The 17,732-nt window shown below is 37.5% G+C and overlaps 1 protein-coding gene across 3 annotated transcripts in view; it reads left to right on the forward strand.

Annotated features, from left to right (window-relative positions):
• Positions 1-17,732, forward strand: part of RASSF4 (Ras association domain family member 4) — a 78,405-nt gene that overhangs the window by 19,598 nt on the left and 41,075 nt on the right. For all 3 annotated transcript variants that reach the window (XM_074296273.1, XM_074296274.1, XM_074296275.1), the window contains exons 2-4: positions 1,704-1,837; positions 10,873-10,970; positions 11,892-11,967. In XM_074296273.1, the coding sequence (XP_074152374.1) occupies positions 10,909-10,970; positions 11,892-11,967 (138 nt within the window). In that variant the 5' untranslated portion in view covers positions 1,704-1,837; positions 10,873-10,908. The remainder of the gene's footprint in view (positions 1-1,703; positions 1,838-10,872; positions 10,971-11,891; positions 11,968-17,732) is intronic.

Below are 17,732 nucleotides of genomic sequence, written 5' to 3' on the forward strand. Positions count from 1 at the left end.
GCAGAAAGTTGGCAAGTTTGTAGAAGCTGAAAGTCATTTCTTCTAAGTGTGGAGACAAGGATGAACTATTCATACAGTAGCTGTCATGGAAACGCTATTTGGAATGCATTTATTTAACTCAGGCATGATTAAAATTTTTTGACTTAAAAAAGAGGGGAAATAAAAATCCCAGAACCTGGGCAGGAAGAACAACTTTGAATTCATCATTTTTCAGGGCAAATAATAGGCCAATAGAATTACCTTGCCTAAATTCATAATTTGGTATATAGAGAAAAAGACTGATTGTAGAAAACTTGCATTCATATCCCTAGCTCTGTTTCCTTCCTTCTTTCCTTCCTTCCTTCCTTCCTTCCTTCCTTCCTTCCTTCCTTCCTTCCTTCCTTCCTTCTTTCCTTCCTTCCTTCCTTCCTTCCTTCCTTCCTTCCTTCCTTCCTTCCTTCCTTCCTTCCTTCCTTCCTTCCTTCCTTCCTTCCTTCCTTCCTTCCTTCCTTCCTTCCTTCTTTTTTAAAAATTTAGCGAGGGTTAAGTGACTTTCTCAGGGTCATATAGCTAGTATCTCAGGTTTGATTTGAACTCAGATCCTAAGGGTATTCTATCCACTGCACTACCTAATGTGCCCCACCCCCATTCCTTTTTCATATGAGGTAAGTATGTCCCTCAACTTCTGTTCTGTCCCTCCCTCCTCCCTGCCCCCCCTTCTCTCTCTCTCTCTCTCTCACACACACACACACACACACACACACACACACACACACACAATATTTCTATATGTACTTACTTCTATTTCAGTTTTTTTTCTCTGGATTCAAATAGCATCTTCCTTCATATGTCCTTTGTAGATAAGGTACCCCCAAAAAACCCCTCTGTTCTCTGCTATGAAGGATCAGCTGTAGATGGGTAAAAGCTAGCAGACATTTTCTCTATATCCCTCTAAAGCACTTTACATGTATTTACATGCATGATTGTTTCCCACTTGGCTACACTCCTTAGGGTTTCCCCATAATGCTACCCCATTATCCTACAAGATTACATTAGCCTTTGTAGGCATACCTCATCGGTACCTTCTTTCCCCCTAAAGCCCATCTGATTGGGGAACTCTCTAAATCTCCACTTAAGAAGAATGCCCAAACTAGCATCTCCTCATTTCTTTATGCTGCTTTGGATTTCTTGATCTGTGTGCCTTTTTAGCTTCTCTTGAATTAGATTGTAAACTCCTTGAAGTCAGAGACTTTTCTTTTTTTCTACATTTGTATCCCCAAATTTTCATGCAATGTCTGGAAATAGTAGGTACTTAATTGGTGTTTACTTAGTATCTCATTTGTTATTCGAAACAATCCTGTCACAATAGTCCTGTGAGGGACATACTGCATAGGAATATCTCCTATAGGAGTCTTTGGGTCTACTCATGGCCACTCAGCTCTTAAGCTTTAGAGATACCATTCCAGTGCATGTTTCTTGCCCTGCATTTGCTCAGAACCAAAGGCAGAGATGGAAGAGGTTTCAGGAAAAGCACTCCAAGTACATTTTCACTGCCCTGATGCTTGTGAGACTGAGAGGAAAGGCTGATCGACAGACTTGAAATAGAAAGCAGAACCTGCCGAGAAGTTGGGAAATCTGAACAAATGTGATGGGCGGGAATCATAGAGGTGGCAGGATTCTGGGGCTTGCTGGTAATCATAATCTTCATGCTTTTCTTTTTTCAGATGAAGGAACTGAGGTTGAGAAGTGAAATCATAAGCCTCCAGTCATCCAGCTGATTGGTGACAGACTCAGAATTCTAGCTCAGCTCTCCGGGCTCCAAATACCAGTTCTACGATTTATTGCTGTTTAACCTTGGGTAAGTCACTTTTCTGGGCTTCAGCCTCTTTATCCATGTAACGCTCTATTATAGCAATTAGCTTCCTTTAGTCCTGGGGCACCCTTCTGCCTATAAAATTGGAGTTTTAAACTAGAATCTAGATAACTTATAGATTAAACTCCATGAACCTGTTCCATGTTAGACACTACTGGGATAACCTTTCATTCCCTTTGATTTTGGATATTAAAAGACCCCCATTTCATTCTTGGTTCTTCCTCAAAAAGGCAGTTTCTTGAAATGAGCAAAACCAAGAGATCATTATATTCAGCAATAAAAAGACTATACAATGATCAATTCTGATGGATGTGGCTCTCTTCAACACTGAGATGATTCAAAACAGTTCCAGTTGTTCAGTTCTGAAGAGAGCCATCTACAATCAAAGAGAGGACCATGGGAATTGAGTGTGGACCACAACATAGCATTCTCACTCTTTCTGTTGTTGTATGTTTGTATTTTGCTTTCTTTCCCAGCTTTTTTTTTCCCTTCTTGACTTGTGCAGCAAGATAATTGTATAAATATGTATACATATATTGGATTTAACAATATATTTTAACATATTTTTAAAAAGGTAGTTTCCTCTAATTTAAAAATGTTAGAATCAAATCATTTCAATAAACACATATTAAACACTTACAGTATGCTAGGCACTGTACCAAATGTAAAATACTGTGCCTTAAAGGCTTTGAGTATAAGGGAATGCATGAAACGGTGTATAGAAGGGTATAGCAGAAATATTGGGAGTCAGGCACTGGATTCAATCTTAGCTCTGTCACTCACCTGCCCTAGGTGACCTACTTGCATTTTTCAAACAGTCAACAAGCATGTTCTGAGTACTTAGTAGTAGTCCTTGTAGCTGCTGAGTATACAAATAGAAAGAATTAAAGAATGCCTCTCCCCAAACAGCACACATTTTTTTTAATCAATGCAAAAAGTCTTTATTTTATAATTATAACTTTTTTTTGACAGTACATATGCATGGGTAATTTTTTATAACATTATCCCTTGCACTTACTTCTGTTCAGATTTTTTCCCTTCCTCCCCCAACCCCCTCCCCCAGATGGCAAGCAGTCTTATACATGTTAAATATATTACAGTATACTCTAGATACAATATATGTGTGTAGAACCAAATTTCTTGTTGCACAGGAAGAATTGGATTCAGAAGGTAAAAATAACAGTTTACACTCATTTCCCAGTGTTCTTTTTCTGGATGTAGCTGATTCTGTCCATCATTAATCAATTGGAATTGGATTAGCTCTTCTCTATGTTGAAGAAATCCACTTCCATCAGTATACATCCTCGTACAGTATCATTGTTGAAGTGTATAATGATCTTCTGGGTCTGCTCGTTTCACTCAGCATCAGTTGATGTAAGTCTCTCCAAGCCTCTCTGTATTTCTCCTGTTGGTCATTTCTTACAGAACAATAATATTCCACAACATTCATATACCATAATTTACCCAACCATTCTCCAATTGATGGACATCCATTCATTTTCCAGCTTCTAGCCACTATGAAAAGAGCTGCCACAAACATTTTGGCACATACAGGTCCCTTTCCCTTCTTTAGTATTTCCTTGGGATATAAGCCCAGTAGTAGTATGGCTGGGTCAAAGGGTATGCACATTTTGATAACTTTTTGGGCATAATTCCAGATTGCTCTCCAGAATGGTTGGATTCTTTCACAACTCCACCAACAATGCATCAGTGTCCCAGTTTTCCCACAGCCCCTCCAACATTCATCATTATTTGTTCCTGTCATCTTAGCCAATCTGACAGGAAACAGCACACATTTTAATGGGGAAGACAAACACATATATAATATACTTTTATCATATAGAATGTATAAAGCACATATACATTACATATAACATAATATCAGTATATAATAGATATTACATTAATATAATAATTATATATTGTATTATATAGAATAAATATAAAGCATATACGTAGTTGCTGAGCCTTAAAGGTAGAATTCCAAAAGTCAAAAGCAGAAAGAGAATACCTTGTATCAGGAACAGCAAATGACTTCCCTGCTGTGCTTTTAAGAAGCCATCAATGAGGCTCAGATTCCTTGAGTCACCCCCATTAAAGTAAAGCCTGCAGTCAAGAACAAAGCTCCTTTTTTAGTGAGGATTAGTTAATTAATAATTTGGTTCAGATTCCCCTCTCATATCCACAATTGAGTAAAAAATGCAGTCTTTTTGAGCAATCTGCTTTTTACTATAACTATCTTGCTCTCTAAGATCCAAAGGTATTAAGGAAATGTTTAAAGAGAGAAAATGGTATAGCAAACTTTTTTCCCTCTCTAACCAAAAGTTAATCTGAAAGGGACCTAAGTAAGTAAGCACGGGAACTGAAACTCTTTCAAAATCTTTGTAACTGGAAAAAAAATAAGATTGAATTTTTGAATACCATTGGGTCTCCTTCCTCTAGGGACTTGCCTTGGGGAAGTGAAATCCTGAAACTGAGCTGTATCAAAGAGTGTTCTTGGTAGACACAGTCTACCCTACCTACTTCTGTGTTTATCATTCCCTTCAATTTACTGTAATATGATTTTAATCTCTGTCATTCTATTGAAACTGCTCTTCAAGGTCATTGTTAACTTCTTAATTCTCAAATCCAAAAGTCTTTTCTAGGTCTCCTTTCTCCATGATAAGTCTGTAGCTTTTGGTATTTACTAAATTACTCATTTTACTTAATATTCTCTTTTCATTTAACTTTCCCAACTCCTCCCCATTGATTTCTCTTAATAAATGCTCCCTTCCTTTTAAACATGGGTATTCCCCAAAGTTCTGTCCTTGGTCCCTTTCCCTTTCTTGATACTCTGACCTTCGGCAGCCCCCAAAGTTCATTTCTGTGCAGATGACTTCCAAATCTTTATTTCCAGACTCAAACTCTTTCTTGGGTTGTGAATCCACATTTCTGTCATCTGATTGGGTGTTTTCACTTCTTTGTCTTAAAGTGAGCATGGCCAAGGCTGAGTTCCTCTAAAGACTTCTCACTTTCTATTAATGGGTCCCAGGATTCAGTCAGTTGGCTGCACTTTAGATTTCAAAGTCATTTCTAATTCTATTCTCTTTCTTCTTTTCTAATTAATAGCTAAGTGCTGGTATTTTTTCTCCTTAGATCCTCTCTGTTATCACTATAGTCTCTATCCTTATTTTTGTACACATGCAAATTTGTATGGGTCTGTCTATGTGTCTCTCTGTTTCCCTGTGTCTGTGTCTGAGTCTTGTTTCTCTCTTTCTTTATCTCTATCTCTCTCTGTCTTTCTCTTCTGTCTCCCTGTGTCTATTTCTCTCCACTTCTCCTTCTTCCCTTCCTCTATTCCTCCTCTCTCTCTCCCTCTTTTCCCCCCTCTCCCTCCCTCCCTCCTCTCTCTGTCTCTCTGTCTCTGTCTCTCTTCTCTCTCTCCCTCTCCCTCTCTCCCTCCTTCTTTCCCCCTTCTCTCTGTCTGTCTCTGTGTGTGTGTGTGTGTGTGTGTCTGTGTATGTATGTATATATTCCACTACAGGTTATTGTAGTAGAGGAGACAGATAGTTATAGAGAGATTGATAGCCTCTACTACAATAAACTGTACTGGAAAGTGACTTAGATGGATGTGTTGAGCCCAGAGTTCAAATCTTGCCTCTTACATTTACTAATAATATGGTTTTGGTCAAGTCGTTTCTCATTTCCAAACCTGTTTCACAAGGCAAACAGCAAGGTTATATGTGCTTTGTCAACCTTAAAGTGTGATTTAAATGTTATCTATTGTTTAACCTAACCAGTTTCCCAGATTCTAGTCGAATGTGTATGAATCATTTACTACATGCCAGACACTGTACTAAGGCCTGGGGATACAAAGAGAGACAAAAGACAGTCCTTGGCTTCAAGGAGCTCACACTCTAAAGTGCAAACAAATAAATATCAATAGAAAATGATCATCAGAGGGAAGGCACTAGAATTAAGAGGGGTTAGGGAAAGTTTCTAGGAAAAAAAAGAGATTTTAGTTGGGATTTAAAGGAAGCCAGAGAAGCTATGGGCAGAGATAAAAAGAGAGGAGATCATTCAAAACTTGGGAGATAGCCAGAGAAAATATCTGGAGCCTAGAGATGGGGAATCTTGTTTCAGTAAGAGGCTGGAGGCCAGTGGTACTGGCTGAAGATGTAAAGGGGAATAAGCTATAAGAAGATTAACAAGGTATTAGGGAACTAGATTGTGAAAAGCTTTGAATGTTAAATAGAGCATTTTATGTTTGATCCTGGAGCTATAGGGAGCCTCAGGAGTTTATTAAATAGAGGAGTAAGAGTTGGACTTGTGCTTTAGGAAAGTCACTTCAGTGACATCCAAACTTCCTTCCAGTCCCAGTTATTTATTTTTTCCCCACTATTTCTAGATTCATTTTCCTTATTCTAAGGATTGTAATGTGATTCCTTTATTCATATGAAGGCAGTAGCAATAATTATAATATTTAGGACTTTACAATTTACAGAACAATCTCACAAGTTTTGTTACCAAATACTCAAACAACTTGATAGCTAGTTAGCATAGGTACTTTTTAAAAATGATTTTGTTTCTAAAAAGTTTTATTGATGTTTAAAAAAAATAATACCAATTTTCAAATATACACTTTCTTTGCAACATAGTTGGGAAGGGCTATTCAAAATCAGCTGAGAAATAAATGCAGCATTCCACCCCCATAATTTATTCTCCCTTCTCATTAACCCCATCCCCAGTTCTCCAATGGAAAGAATAAAGTATCTTTCCTTATATCATCCTAATATTTTTGAATACTGGAAAAGCTTAAGAAATCGCAGGCTAGATGATGGTACAGTTTATATGAAGGTGGATCCCTAAAGTTGTCATTAATGACTCTGTATCAATTTGGAAGATCTTCAGTGGAGTGCCAAGGGATCTGTATTTGACCTTAATGATGTTTTAACATTATTTTCAGTGACTTAGATAAAGGCATAGATGCCATGCATCTTAAATTTATAGATGGTGACAGGGTAAGAGACATGGCTAGCACTGGCTCATAGGATTCGAAAAAATCTTGATGTATCAGAACATAATAAAGACCTGAGCTTCTTCCCCTGACACTTAGCTGTGTGGTCCTGGACAAGTTATAATGTCTCTACCTCAATTTCCCCATCTGTAAAATATGGATAATAATAGTATCTACCCCATAGAGTTATTGGGAGAGTAAAATGTAGTGATTTATAAATCATATTTCAAACTTTAACTTATTACATAAATCTGAACTATCATTGCTGCTATTATTAATATGATAAAATTGAATGAGGATAAATATAAAATCATATACCTAGTGTTGAAAAGTTTTTGAGTTCTTATGTACAAGGCTGGGAGAACTGTCATTAGATAACATTTTTTTCTGGAAAAACAAGACCAAAATCTGATCATATTGATGGATTACAAAGGCAGTAGGTCAACAGTGAATTATAGCAGTCCCTGAACATGATGCTATGAAAAGAGCACTAAGCGAAATGTCAGGAGATGTGGATTGTGGTTGTGGCAGTACTTAGCTCTCCTGTATAACCACTTAACCTCTACAATTTCCTTTCCTCCTTTATGAAATCATAGGGCAGGGTTGGACTGGGTAATATCCAAGGTACTTTACAGCTCAAAAATCTGTAATTCTGGAATTTTGCTAAAATTTCCCCTGTGGGCCCACTCTTCCAATGTTCATTCTTTTCAGTTTCAGGTCCCCAGAGGGTGGCAGCTACTATAATTGCAATTAATGGAAACTAAGCAGTTCATGATCTTTAAACAAATATTTATTTATTTATTTATTTTTGCTGAAGCAATTGGGCTTAAGTGACTTATTCAGGGTCACACAGCTAGAAAGTATTAAGTGTCTTAGGCTGGATTTGAACTCAGGGTCTCCTGACTTCAGGGCCATTGTATGTTCCAATTTTTTAAAAAGGAGAGGGTAAAGAAGGATGATGTCTTCAAACTTTAGATTGGTGGGTTTTGATTACTGCCCAGATTCTAGAACCTAATATTAGAGGTCTGGTTTATAAACATTTACAAAGAGAATTAAACAGGAAGTTTGATTAAGGACAAGTTACCTTGTCAGGCTAATCCACTTTTTTTTTTTTTTTTTTTTGACAGGACTAATATTAGACTTAGAGGTCAGGGGAATGATAGAGAAACAGTGTAATAAAAGTGTTCATCAGTTTCCCATAGATGAGATGTCAGTATGTGGACCTCCATCTTCATGGTCTGTTTTCAAACATTGTCACTGGCACCCACTATCACCATGACAATTTAGGATTTGCTCAGTCTGAATCTTTGATCAACATAGTTTGATATTCTACAAGCTCAGGCTCATTTGACTCTTAGACACCCAGTAGGTCCTCTGATTTTGTAGAAGGCTTTCTATTGGGATTCTTTCTAGCATTCTGTATCAGTCCTTCATCTAAATGATCATCACTTCATCCTTCTTTCAAGAGAGGATAGGATAAAAAAGAATACCCAGTTTCATTAAAGGTTTTTCCATTATCCTGAAAGAAGAATAATTTGAAAGTCTGCTTTCAAAATTTATAAAGGACCATAGCTTTCCTACATAAACCAAATTCACACAGGACAATTCAGGATTGGAGAAGCCAGATAAAGGTGGGGACTGATCCTGGAGAGGCCAGTGGTCATGATTCCATTCTGTGTGGAAAATGTTAAAGGTGGACCTTAAGATGAATGTGAATGTATGATTGAATGAATGAAGCCAGGAACTGTACTAAACATGGGATACAATTACACAAAGGAAAGGGTATCTCTATTCTCTGGGATCTTACATTCAAGTGAAGAATCTTCTCTCTCTCACCCCCCTTCCCCCTCTCTTTCTCTCACTCCCTTTTTCTGTCTCTCCCTACTTCCCTCCTTTCCTTCCTTCTTTCCTCCTTTCCTCCCTCTCTTTCTCTCTCCCTTTTCCCCCCTCCCTCTCCCTCCTTTGGTCTCACTTTCTCTATCTCTCTCTCCCTCTCCCTCTCCCTGTCTCTCCCTCTCCTTTTCTCTATCCTTCCTTCCTTCCTCCTTCCCTTCCTTCTTCCCTCTCTCCTCCCTTTTCCCACTCTGGCTCCTATTTTTACATATATGCACATCATTCAGAATTTCACCATTTGCTGTAACAGATGATGTGGTGCTGGCTGATGGTACCTGTGTTTTCTTGGTTCACTTTCCAGGAATGTATACATTGATAATAAGAGGATGACATACACATTGCCAGAGCTAGCTCAGTATTAGGGAGGTTCCAAAGAGTGTGGGAGAGGAGAGGTATTAGACTGACTATCAAACTGAAGGTCTACAGAGCCATTGCACTGACCTCATTGTTGTATGTCTATGATACCTGGACAGCGTACCAATGCCGCACCAGGAAATAGAATCACTTCCATTTGAATTGTTTAAGATCACCTGGCAAGAGAAGATATCAGACACTGAGGTTCTTTCTCAAACTAAACTGCCAAGCATTGCAACTCTTCTGTAGAGAGCACAGCTCCATTGGGCTGGTCACATTGTTTGAATGCCAAATGGAAGCTTGTCGAAAAGATTACTTTATGGAGAACTCACATTTGGTAGGCATTCATAAGATAGAAAAGTGATACAGGTCTCTTTTAAGAACTTTAGAACTGATTGTATAATATGGGACACACTGGCACAGGACTGTCCAGCATGGCGTGCCCTCATCAGAGAAGGTGCTGGGCTTTCTGAGCAAGGCAAATTGAATTAGCTCAGAAGAAACACAACAAGTACAAAGTTAGAGAAGCCCCCCCCAAATATTTATAGGGACTATTTCTGTCCGACTGTGGCAGAGCATCCCGAGCTCATATTGGTCTGATCAGTCAGTTGGATACACTGCAGTGCAACTCTAACCTAATGATGTCATCTTGGTCTCCTTCAAGAACTAAGGACAACAACCAACCAGCCATATCTATAAAGATATATGTATATATTAAATTATATACTATATATACTATTATAAAAGGGAATATTTTATTTATATTCTAATATATTATGTAGACTATATAATATGTAAATTATATTTATATTCTCTCTATTATGATACATATGGGAGCAGTGACCTAAGATCAAAGATCAAAATCACTTTAATTTGGAAAGTTACCAGTATGGTGAATGGTGCCATTTTTTGGAATCTATTACAGTTAGAGGAGCAATATTAGAGTTGATTCAGTCATGGAACCTGAACTTGGGGTGGGGGGAATAGTTTGACTGGCAAGATAGTAAGATGGTTGGAGAATGAGTGAAGCATGACTAGGTTTTGGTAATTCTGGTGAAGTACAAATATTGTTCCATTGTGTAGTGCTAGTGTATGACTTGTAGGAAAAAGGGAACCAGGTGAGCTCTAAGGTTCCTCTGGTAGTAATGTTTTATACTCTGTAATGTATAGTTATCAATGGATTTTTGTCATTTTGTTTTTGTTGGTTAAATTGCACCCTCCATACTTGAAATACCCTCTTCTTCACCTTTGCCTTCAAGAATTCTTAGCTTCGTCAAAACTCATCTCTTACATGCCTTCTTTCTTTATTAATACCTGTCTTTCCCCCAACTTCTACTTAGAAAATATCAACTTGTATTTACTTTGTCTTTTTTTATATGTAGTTCCATGTATACATGTTATTTGTATTGTAAACTCCTTGAGGACAGAGACTGTTTAATTTTTGTCTTTGTATCTATACTGCCTAGCATACAGTAAGTGTTTAATAAATGGTTATTGATTAATCTATTTGATGTTTGTTTCCTTCATAAAGGACAATCAATTGCTTAAGTGCTTACTGTATGTTAGGCACTGTGCTAAGTCCTTTGGGATGTAACAAAATGCAAAAACCTGCCCTCCAGAAGCTCTCATTCTAATGGAGCAGACAGCATGCAAACAATTGCTCATACACAATATGCACAAGAGATGGATGGTAGTATAATTTTTGAATGATTGTGACAGACAACCATTGGCCCACCTGAATACCACAACCTTGTACTTATGTTTGATTTCTTGGCAGATTGGCTCACAGGCCCCCACAGAGCTGCTGATCAGGATGAACGAAGATCTCCTGCCTAATTCACATGTGCTCATCAGTGGCAATAAATCAATTCTGAAGTAGGTGCTTCCTTCTTCCTCTGGGGAAGGGCAATGAAATGGGATGTCCTTGGTTCTCCTTTTGACTAATTGCTTTATTCCATTCATTGGGAAGAGGATGATTCAAATTGTGTCTTCTATCATTGGCTAATTTTAGGAATTGTCTATAAGTGAGGGAAGGTTAGATAATAGATTGGAAGCAAGGAGACTTGGGTTCATATTTCATCTCTTCTGTTTGCTAATTCTATAATCCAGGACCAGTCACTTAAACTCTTATTGTTCATTTTCTTTATTTATAAAGTGACAAAGGGGGTACCTACAACTCACTGAAAATCCCTTCTGATCCTAACAGTTTATGAGCCTCTTAAGTATATAAACATCATACCAACTATACCAGTCTGCTCTAGGAAGCCACTGTGATTTCCACTAAAATACTGAGAAATCATGTGATGAATGATTTGCTTCATTAAACTGCTTTCTCTGATTTCAGTGAACTCTTCTTTTCCAATCCTACATCCCACTATTGTTAATTTTTTTTTTACCCAACAGTAGAGTGTATGTATACATGGATGCGCCCATAGAGTTCTCTTTACTGGGAAAAATATATTAATAATGTAAGTGGGCAAGCTGGACAGTGTGTGGATAGAATTTAGGTGCTGATAACAGTTGTTTCCACTTCTCAAGACTGTCCTGTTGAATTATCTTGTGTTTATATAATGTCTAGGACTTTTTCAAAGCACTTAGATTTGTTACCCCATTTGATCCCATGAAGCAGCAGGGCTAATCTTAGTAGCCTCATTTTACAAATTTCTTCTGTGAAACAGAAAATGTCAACTTCTCCATCCCTACATAGCAAATTATTTATTACTGGTTTCCTGATTTTTAAGCCGGTGTTGCATTCTTCAAGCCACAAGTCTTAATTTTTTGTTTTCACCCCTTCAGATCAGAACTCTTATCTCTGCTAAAAACATACAATTGTTATTATGAAGGAAGAAGCTTCCAGCTGAGACATCGAGAGGTAAGATTTTGGTTTAACTTAAAAAAGTTTGGGATAAGTAAGCAAAGCTGCACTGAGAAAATCCAAACATTTTGACTGAGGCCTTGCTTGGAGTCAGCTCTAAGCTGGGCTGAGGAAGAGAGCCATTTCAATTGGAGATCAGGGTTTATGTTCAGTCATATCATATCCTGATTCACCCCAGCATCTCCACTATTGTTATTATGTTTAGCTAGATTCTCAGGGATTCATAGCAAAATAAAACTGGAAAATATCTATACCAGTGATTATTCAACTGAGGTCTGTGGCTTTCCAAAATATAGTTCATTTTGTTTCACTAAAATTGGTTTTCCACATGATTTTGTGTATTTTATTTTGTGTATTTAAAAACATGATTCTGAGAAGGTTTACAAAAGTCTCACTAGTGGAGTACATGAAATAAAATAGGTTAAGGGCCTCTATCCAGATAAGGAAACTGAGCCATCAGTTTGAATACTCTTCCAAGAACATGTGACCAGAGTTACAACAGTGCTTTGAGAAGTTTAAAAGCAGTTCAAATCATCTTGGAGAGAATATCCTTAGAAGGGAAGACATTTCCCAAGAAGGAAACCTGTGGCTTAAAGAGGATGTTGGAAAGGAAAGGGTGGAGGAAGGAGAAGCAGCCGGAGTGATTCATATCTTTCTCTTAGAACCAGCTGATCTTTTTTTGTAATTTTTATTTTCCCCAGTTACATGTAAAAAACAACATTTTATTTTGGTTACACATGTAGATTCTTTTATAGAACATATTTCTTTATGAATCATGTTGAAAGAAAAAAGTCAGAACAAAAGGGAAAAACCATAAGAAAACACAAAGAAAAAGAAAAAAAATGAACATAGAATGTGTTGATTTAAATTAAATCTCCATATTTCTCTCTGGATGTGGATAGCATTTTCCATCCAAAGTTTATTGGGATTGCATTGGGTCACTGAACCACTGAGAAGAACCAAGTCTTGTCATATTTGATCATCACGCAATCTTGCTATTGCTATGTATAGCGTTTCTTGATTCTGCTTGTTTCATTCAGCATCAGTTTGTGTAAATCTTTCCAGCCCTTTCTAAAATCAGTCCATTTGTCATTTTTAATAGAACAATAAAATTCATATATCATAACTTATTCAATCATTCCTCAATTGATGGCTCTCTACTCATTTTCCAATTCTTTGCTACCACAAAAAGAGCTGCTACAAACATTTTTGTGTATGTGGGTCCTTCTTCCTCTTTTATGATTTTTTTTGGAGGTAGACCCAGTAGGGTTACTGCTGGATCAAAGGGTATACACAGTTTTATAGCCCCTTAGGCACATTTCCTAATTGCTCTCTAGAATGGTTGGATCATTTCACAACTCCACCAATAATATATTAGTGTTCCAGTTTTCCCCTATTCCCTCCAGCTTTTATCATTATCCTTTCCTGTCACCTTAGCAATTTGAGATGTGAGAGGTGGTGCTTCAGTGTTGTTTTAATGTCTTTTTCCAATCAAAAGTGATAGAGCATTTTTATATGATTATAGATGGCTTTGATTTCTTCATCTGAAAATTGTCTTGAATCAACTGATCTTACCAATCTACTTTTACCTCCTAATTACTCTCCTGAGTCATTGCAATAGCCATCCTATTCCAAGAGTAGTTAGTGTTCTATTAGTGTCTAAGGGCAACTGTTGGAATAAAAAATATTTATTGAATACCTAATATATGCAAAATATTTCAATCTGTAACAGGAATTAACTATCAAATTGATTGAGTGAACAAATGAAATCCTCAAGGAATTTTCAATATGAACAAGCTATAGAGAATCAAATTTAGGTTCTAAGGTAGAACCTGATAGGTCCTTATCATCAGGCCTATAAAAAATAATAAAATAAACTGCATCATGACTTAGTGATTTAACCATCACTGGAGGAATTCAAGAAGTATCTGGATGACCATTTGTCTGAATTTCATAGTTGGATGAATGAATGATCTCTCAAAGTTTGTCCTAGCTAATATTCACTGCTTCCATGACACTCTGTATCCATCTGATCTTATGCCATTCCCTTTTCCTTTTGCTTTCAATCTTTCCTAACATCAGAGTCTTTTCTAATGAGACTCATCTTCTCATCATGTGGCCAAAAGTATTTAAGCTTCAGCTTCAGTAATTGGCTTTCTAATGAATACTCTTGATTAATTTCTTTAAGAATTGACTGATTTGACCTCCTTGCTACCTGAGATGACTTTAAAAAATTTTCTCTGCACAATTCAAAACTGTCAATTCTGTGGACTCTGCCGGCCTGACAGTTCAACTCTCTCAACAGCCATACATTATTACTAGAAAAACCATGGCTTTGCATATACAGACTTTTTCTTTTCTTTTCTTTTCTCTTTTTTGGTTTAAGAGTAATGTTATTGAATAGTCATCATTTTCAAAAAAAATCTCTTGGGATGTCCAGAATATAATAAAATCCTTGAAAAGAATAATTTCTTATTGATAATCAGTTTAATCAAATAGGTTAATATCTTTATACCTTTAGTGAAAAGAATACCTTAGTATTCTTAGTGAAAAGATACCTTTAGCGAAAGAAACAGCATACAACATGATAATGGACTGTGAGTAACAGTTTTTCAGCAAAAGTCATATTTCTCTATGTTTAATATTCCCCCATATGATGCAAAAACAAATCCAAAAGTGATTTATCACTGAGTTTAACTCAGGCAAAAGTTTTCAATATAAATAAATTCCTTTTTAAAAATTATTCATAATGTGGTTCTGCTGACTGGAGCTTGTGCCTAATTTCTTCTTCATGGTTGAATATGTTAATTGTGGTTTTGTATTAATATGAAAGACAGCAAAAAAGCTAGTTTGACTAGAATGAAACATACAGAAAGGAAAGTATTGTGTAATGAGGCTGTATAAAATGGTCTTATGAAGGGCTATAAGGGCTTTTAAATGTCAAAGAGAGTAGTCAATTAGTCAATAAACATTTATTAAGTGCCTAGAATGCTCAGGCACTATGCTAAGTGCTGGAGAAGGTGAAGAGTGATGACAGTGAACTAGGGTGATAACTTTGAGTGGGGAGGAGAGAAGATGCAAGGGATGCTGTGGAATTGGAAATGACAAGATTTAGCTATTTCTTCATATGTGGAGTAAGTGAAAGTGAGAAATTATGGGTAACAGCTGACTGATTTAAAGAATGTTGGCTAAAGCCCTTGAAAGAAAGAGTGAAGGTCAGAAGAGGCAATGATTGAGGGTGTGGATAAGAGAGATAAAAAGATTTGTGAAGCACAATATAATTCATCCATGTCTTTTCAACCTGGGGCACTCCCTCTGTGCCACCCAAAGTGAAAGCAGGGAAAGAGCCAAAGCTCATAGTTATTGGTCATAGCACTTCAAACACCCAATAAAGAGCACCTACCTGAGTGGCAGGTGATCAGGGGAGAAAGTGGTGAGTATTCTGGTTTAGGAGATTAGGGGGAGATTTAACTTATCTGGATCTAATGGGGAAATATGGGAAGTCATCATAGAAAATAAGCTCCTTGAGGGCATGGACAGTTTAGTTTTTTATCTTTGTATCTACACTACCCAATACCTCATATAATCAAAACTCAAAAGCTGGAAGCTCCCCCTTCCCCCTGCAATCAACAATTCTTAAATTGGTGCAATCTAATTAGGGCAGCTAGATGGTAGTGGCTAAAACACCCAGCCTGGAGTCAGGAAGAGTCATCTCTTTGAATTCAAATCTGACCTCGAATTTGCTATGTGACCCTGACTCAGTCACTTCACTCTGTCTGCCTCAGTTTCCACTTCTGAAAAATGAACTCGAGAAGGAAATAGCAAACCATTCCAGTGTCTTTGCCAAGAAAACTCCAAATGGAGTCATAAAGAGTTAGATTCTACTGAAATGATTGAAGAACAAAACAATTTAATTATGGAAAATCTAATTTATTTGTATATTGGGGCCCTATTCCTCTGAACCTTCCTGTAGAGTTCTGTCATCTCTCAATTGTAATCCTTCTCTGGGAGGAGGTTTCTTTTCTGTGAATCCTTTTCTCTGTGAGCAGGTTTCTCTTGGGAGGCTAAGTACTGACTTAGCACCTAGTAAGAACCTAACACCTTCCTTTCCAGTTTTCTTCTTATATTCATGGACTTGGCACTTGCTTAACCATCATTTACTGCCTCCTCCACATGTGCTAGATCTGTGAGGCCATTTCTAGGCTTCCTTGAACATACTCTCTCCCATTAAAATCTGTGTCTCTGCTCATTATCTGAACAGTAATAGACTTAGAAATGAATGGCGGTGAATGCTGTCCCCTGGCAAAAGATTCCCATTACATACTGTGGGTGAGTTAGGAGTTATGGCCTGATGACTATTGTTATGGCCTGCTGGACCCAGAGTCATCCTGACAAGGTTTCCTGGCTGTTTCCTGTGCTGTGTTAGCTCCCCTCCTCCCTGAATCAACTTCCAAACTCTCTCTCTCTCTTTCTCTGTCTGTCTGTCTGCCTGTCTGTTTCTTTCTCTGTCTCTCTGTTTCTGTTTGATTTATTATTATCCCTGTGTATGTGTATGTCTCTTTGTCTTTCTCTCTGTAGCACTCTGGCTCTGTTGCTCCCTGTGTGCCTCTCTTGCTCCATCTGTCTGTCTCTCTCTCTCGGTCTCTGTCTTTGCTAATTTCTTTTCTGATTTCCCTTCCTTCTCTGGGAAAACAGCTTATATCTGGTTTTGTGCCACAGATTTAGAACAAAGGCTGTAAGAGGTGGAGAGAATCCTTCAACTCCCTCATTTTATAGCAACCTTAAACGTGCAGAAGATGAGGGATTTATTTGCCCCCAAAAGTATTGGATACAGCTGCTCCTAATTTATGAGGGATTATTAAATTTGTAGTATGAGCATTTACACCTTGGAAATCAGCAAACACTACAGATCAGTACTTGATTTATTGTTTTGGTGATTGCCTGGATTTAAGAAAGCATTAGAGAAAATGCTATATTGCCAGAGTAAAATTTAAAAGTCTACTTTGAGTATCCCCTCTCTCCCCACAGATACTTTGGACAGACAATTGTTCAACTTTTATAAGCACACCCTTGGTCCTGATCTATAATGGAGAGGTGGGGAGACTTCCTGAAGTAGGGAAATAGGGGTGGCAGTGGGGGACAACACACTGCAGGAATAGTTCCCCATAAGCTAATGTCTTAGCTCTTTTCCCTTTTTTTTTTTGGGGGGGGGGACCAGACCTATTATTTCTTTTGTATAGGAAACTTTTCTTCTGCTGTATATCAGCAATTTATGTGTTGCTTAGATTCTCACAAAGGTCCCCTAGGCTAAGCAGTTTGCCTAGGGCACACTGATAATTTGTGTTAATTTAAACGTACTGTCTTCTTGACTCTACTTAATCTACTTGTTATTGTTCAGTTTGAATTGCATTTTAACTCTTTGTGATCCCATTTGGGGTTTTCTTCACAAAGATACTGGAGCAGTTTTGCCATTTCTTTCTCTAGCTGATTTTACACATGGGACAACTGAGGCAAACAGGATTAAGTGATCTGCTCAGGGTCACATAGTCGGTGTCAGAGGCTCAGATTTGAACTCTAACTCTTGGCCTGGCATTCTATTCCTTGAGTCACCTAGCTGCCCCCTTAATTTATACTTGGTATCAATTATTAATTTTATTTATTTATCTTTGAAAGACTATGGCAAAATTTCATTAGTGAATTAATTTATTTAGGGGTAGAAAGTTGAAAGGACAAGAAAAGAAACAGCTCTGGAGTTAGTCAGG

Source organism: Sminthopsis crassicaudata, chromosome 2, assembly GCF_048593235.1.
Source record: "Sminthopsis crassicaudata isolate SCR6 chromosome 2, ASM4859323v1, whole genome shotgun sequence".
Lineage (NCBI taxonomy): Eukaryota > Metazoa > Chordata > Mammalia > Dasyuromorphia > Dasyuridae > Sminthopsis > Sminthopsis crassicaudata.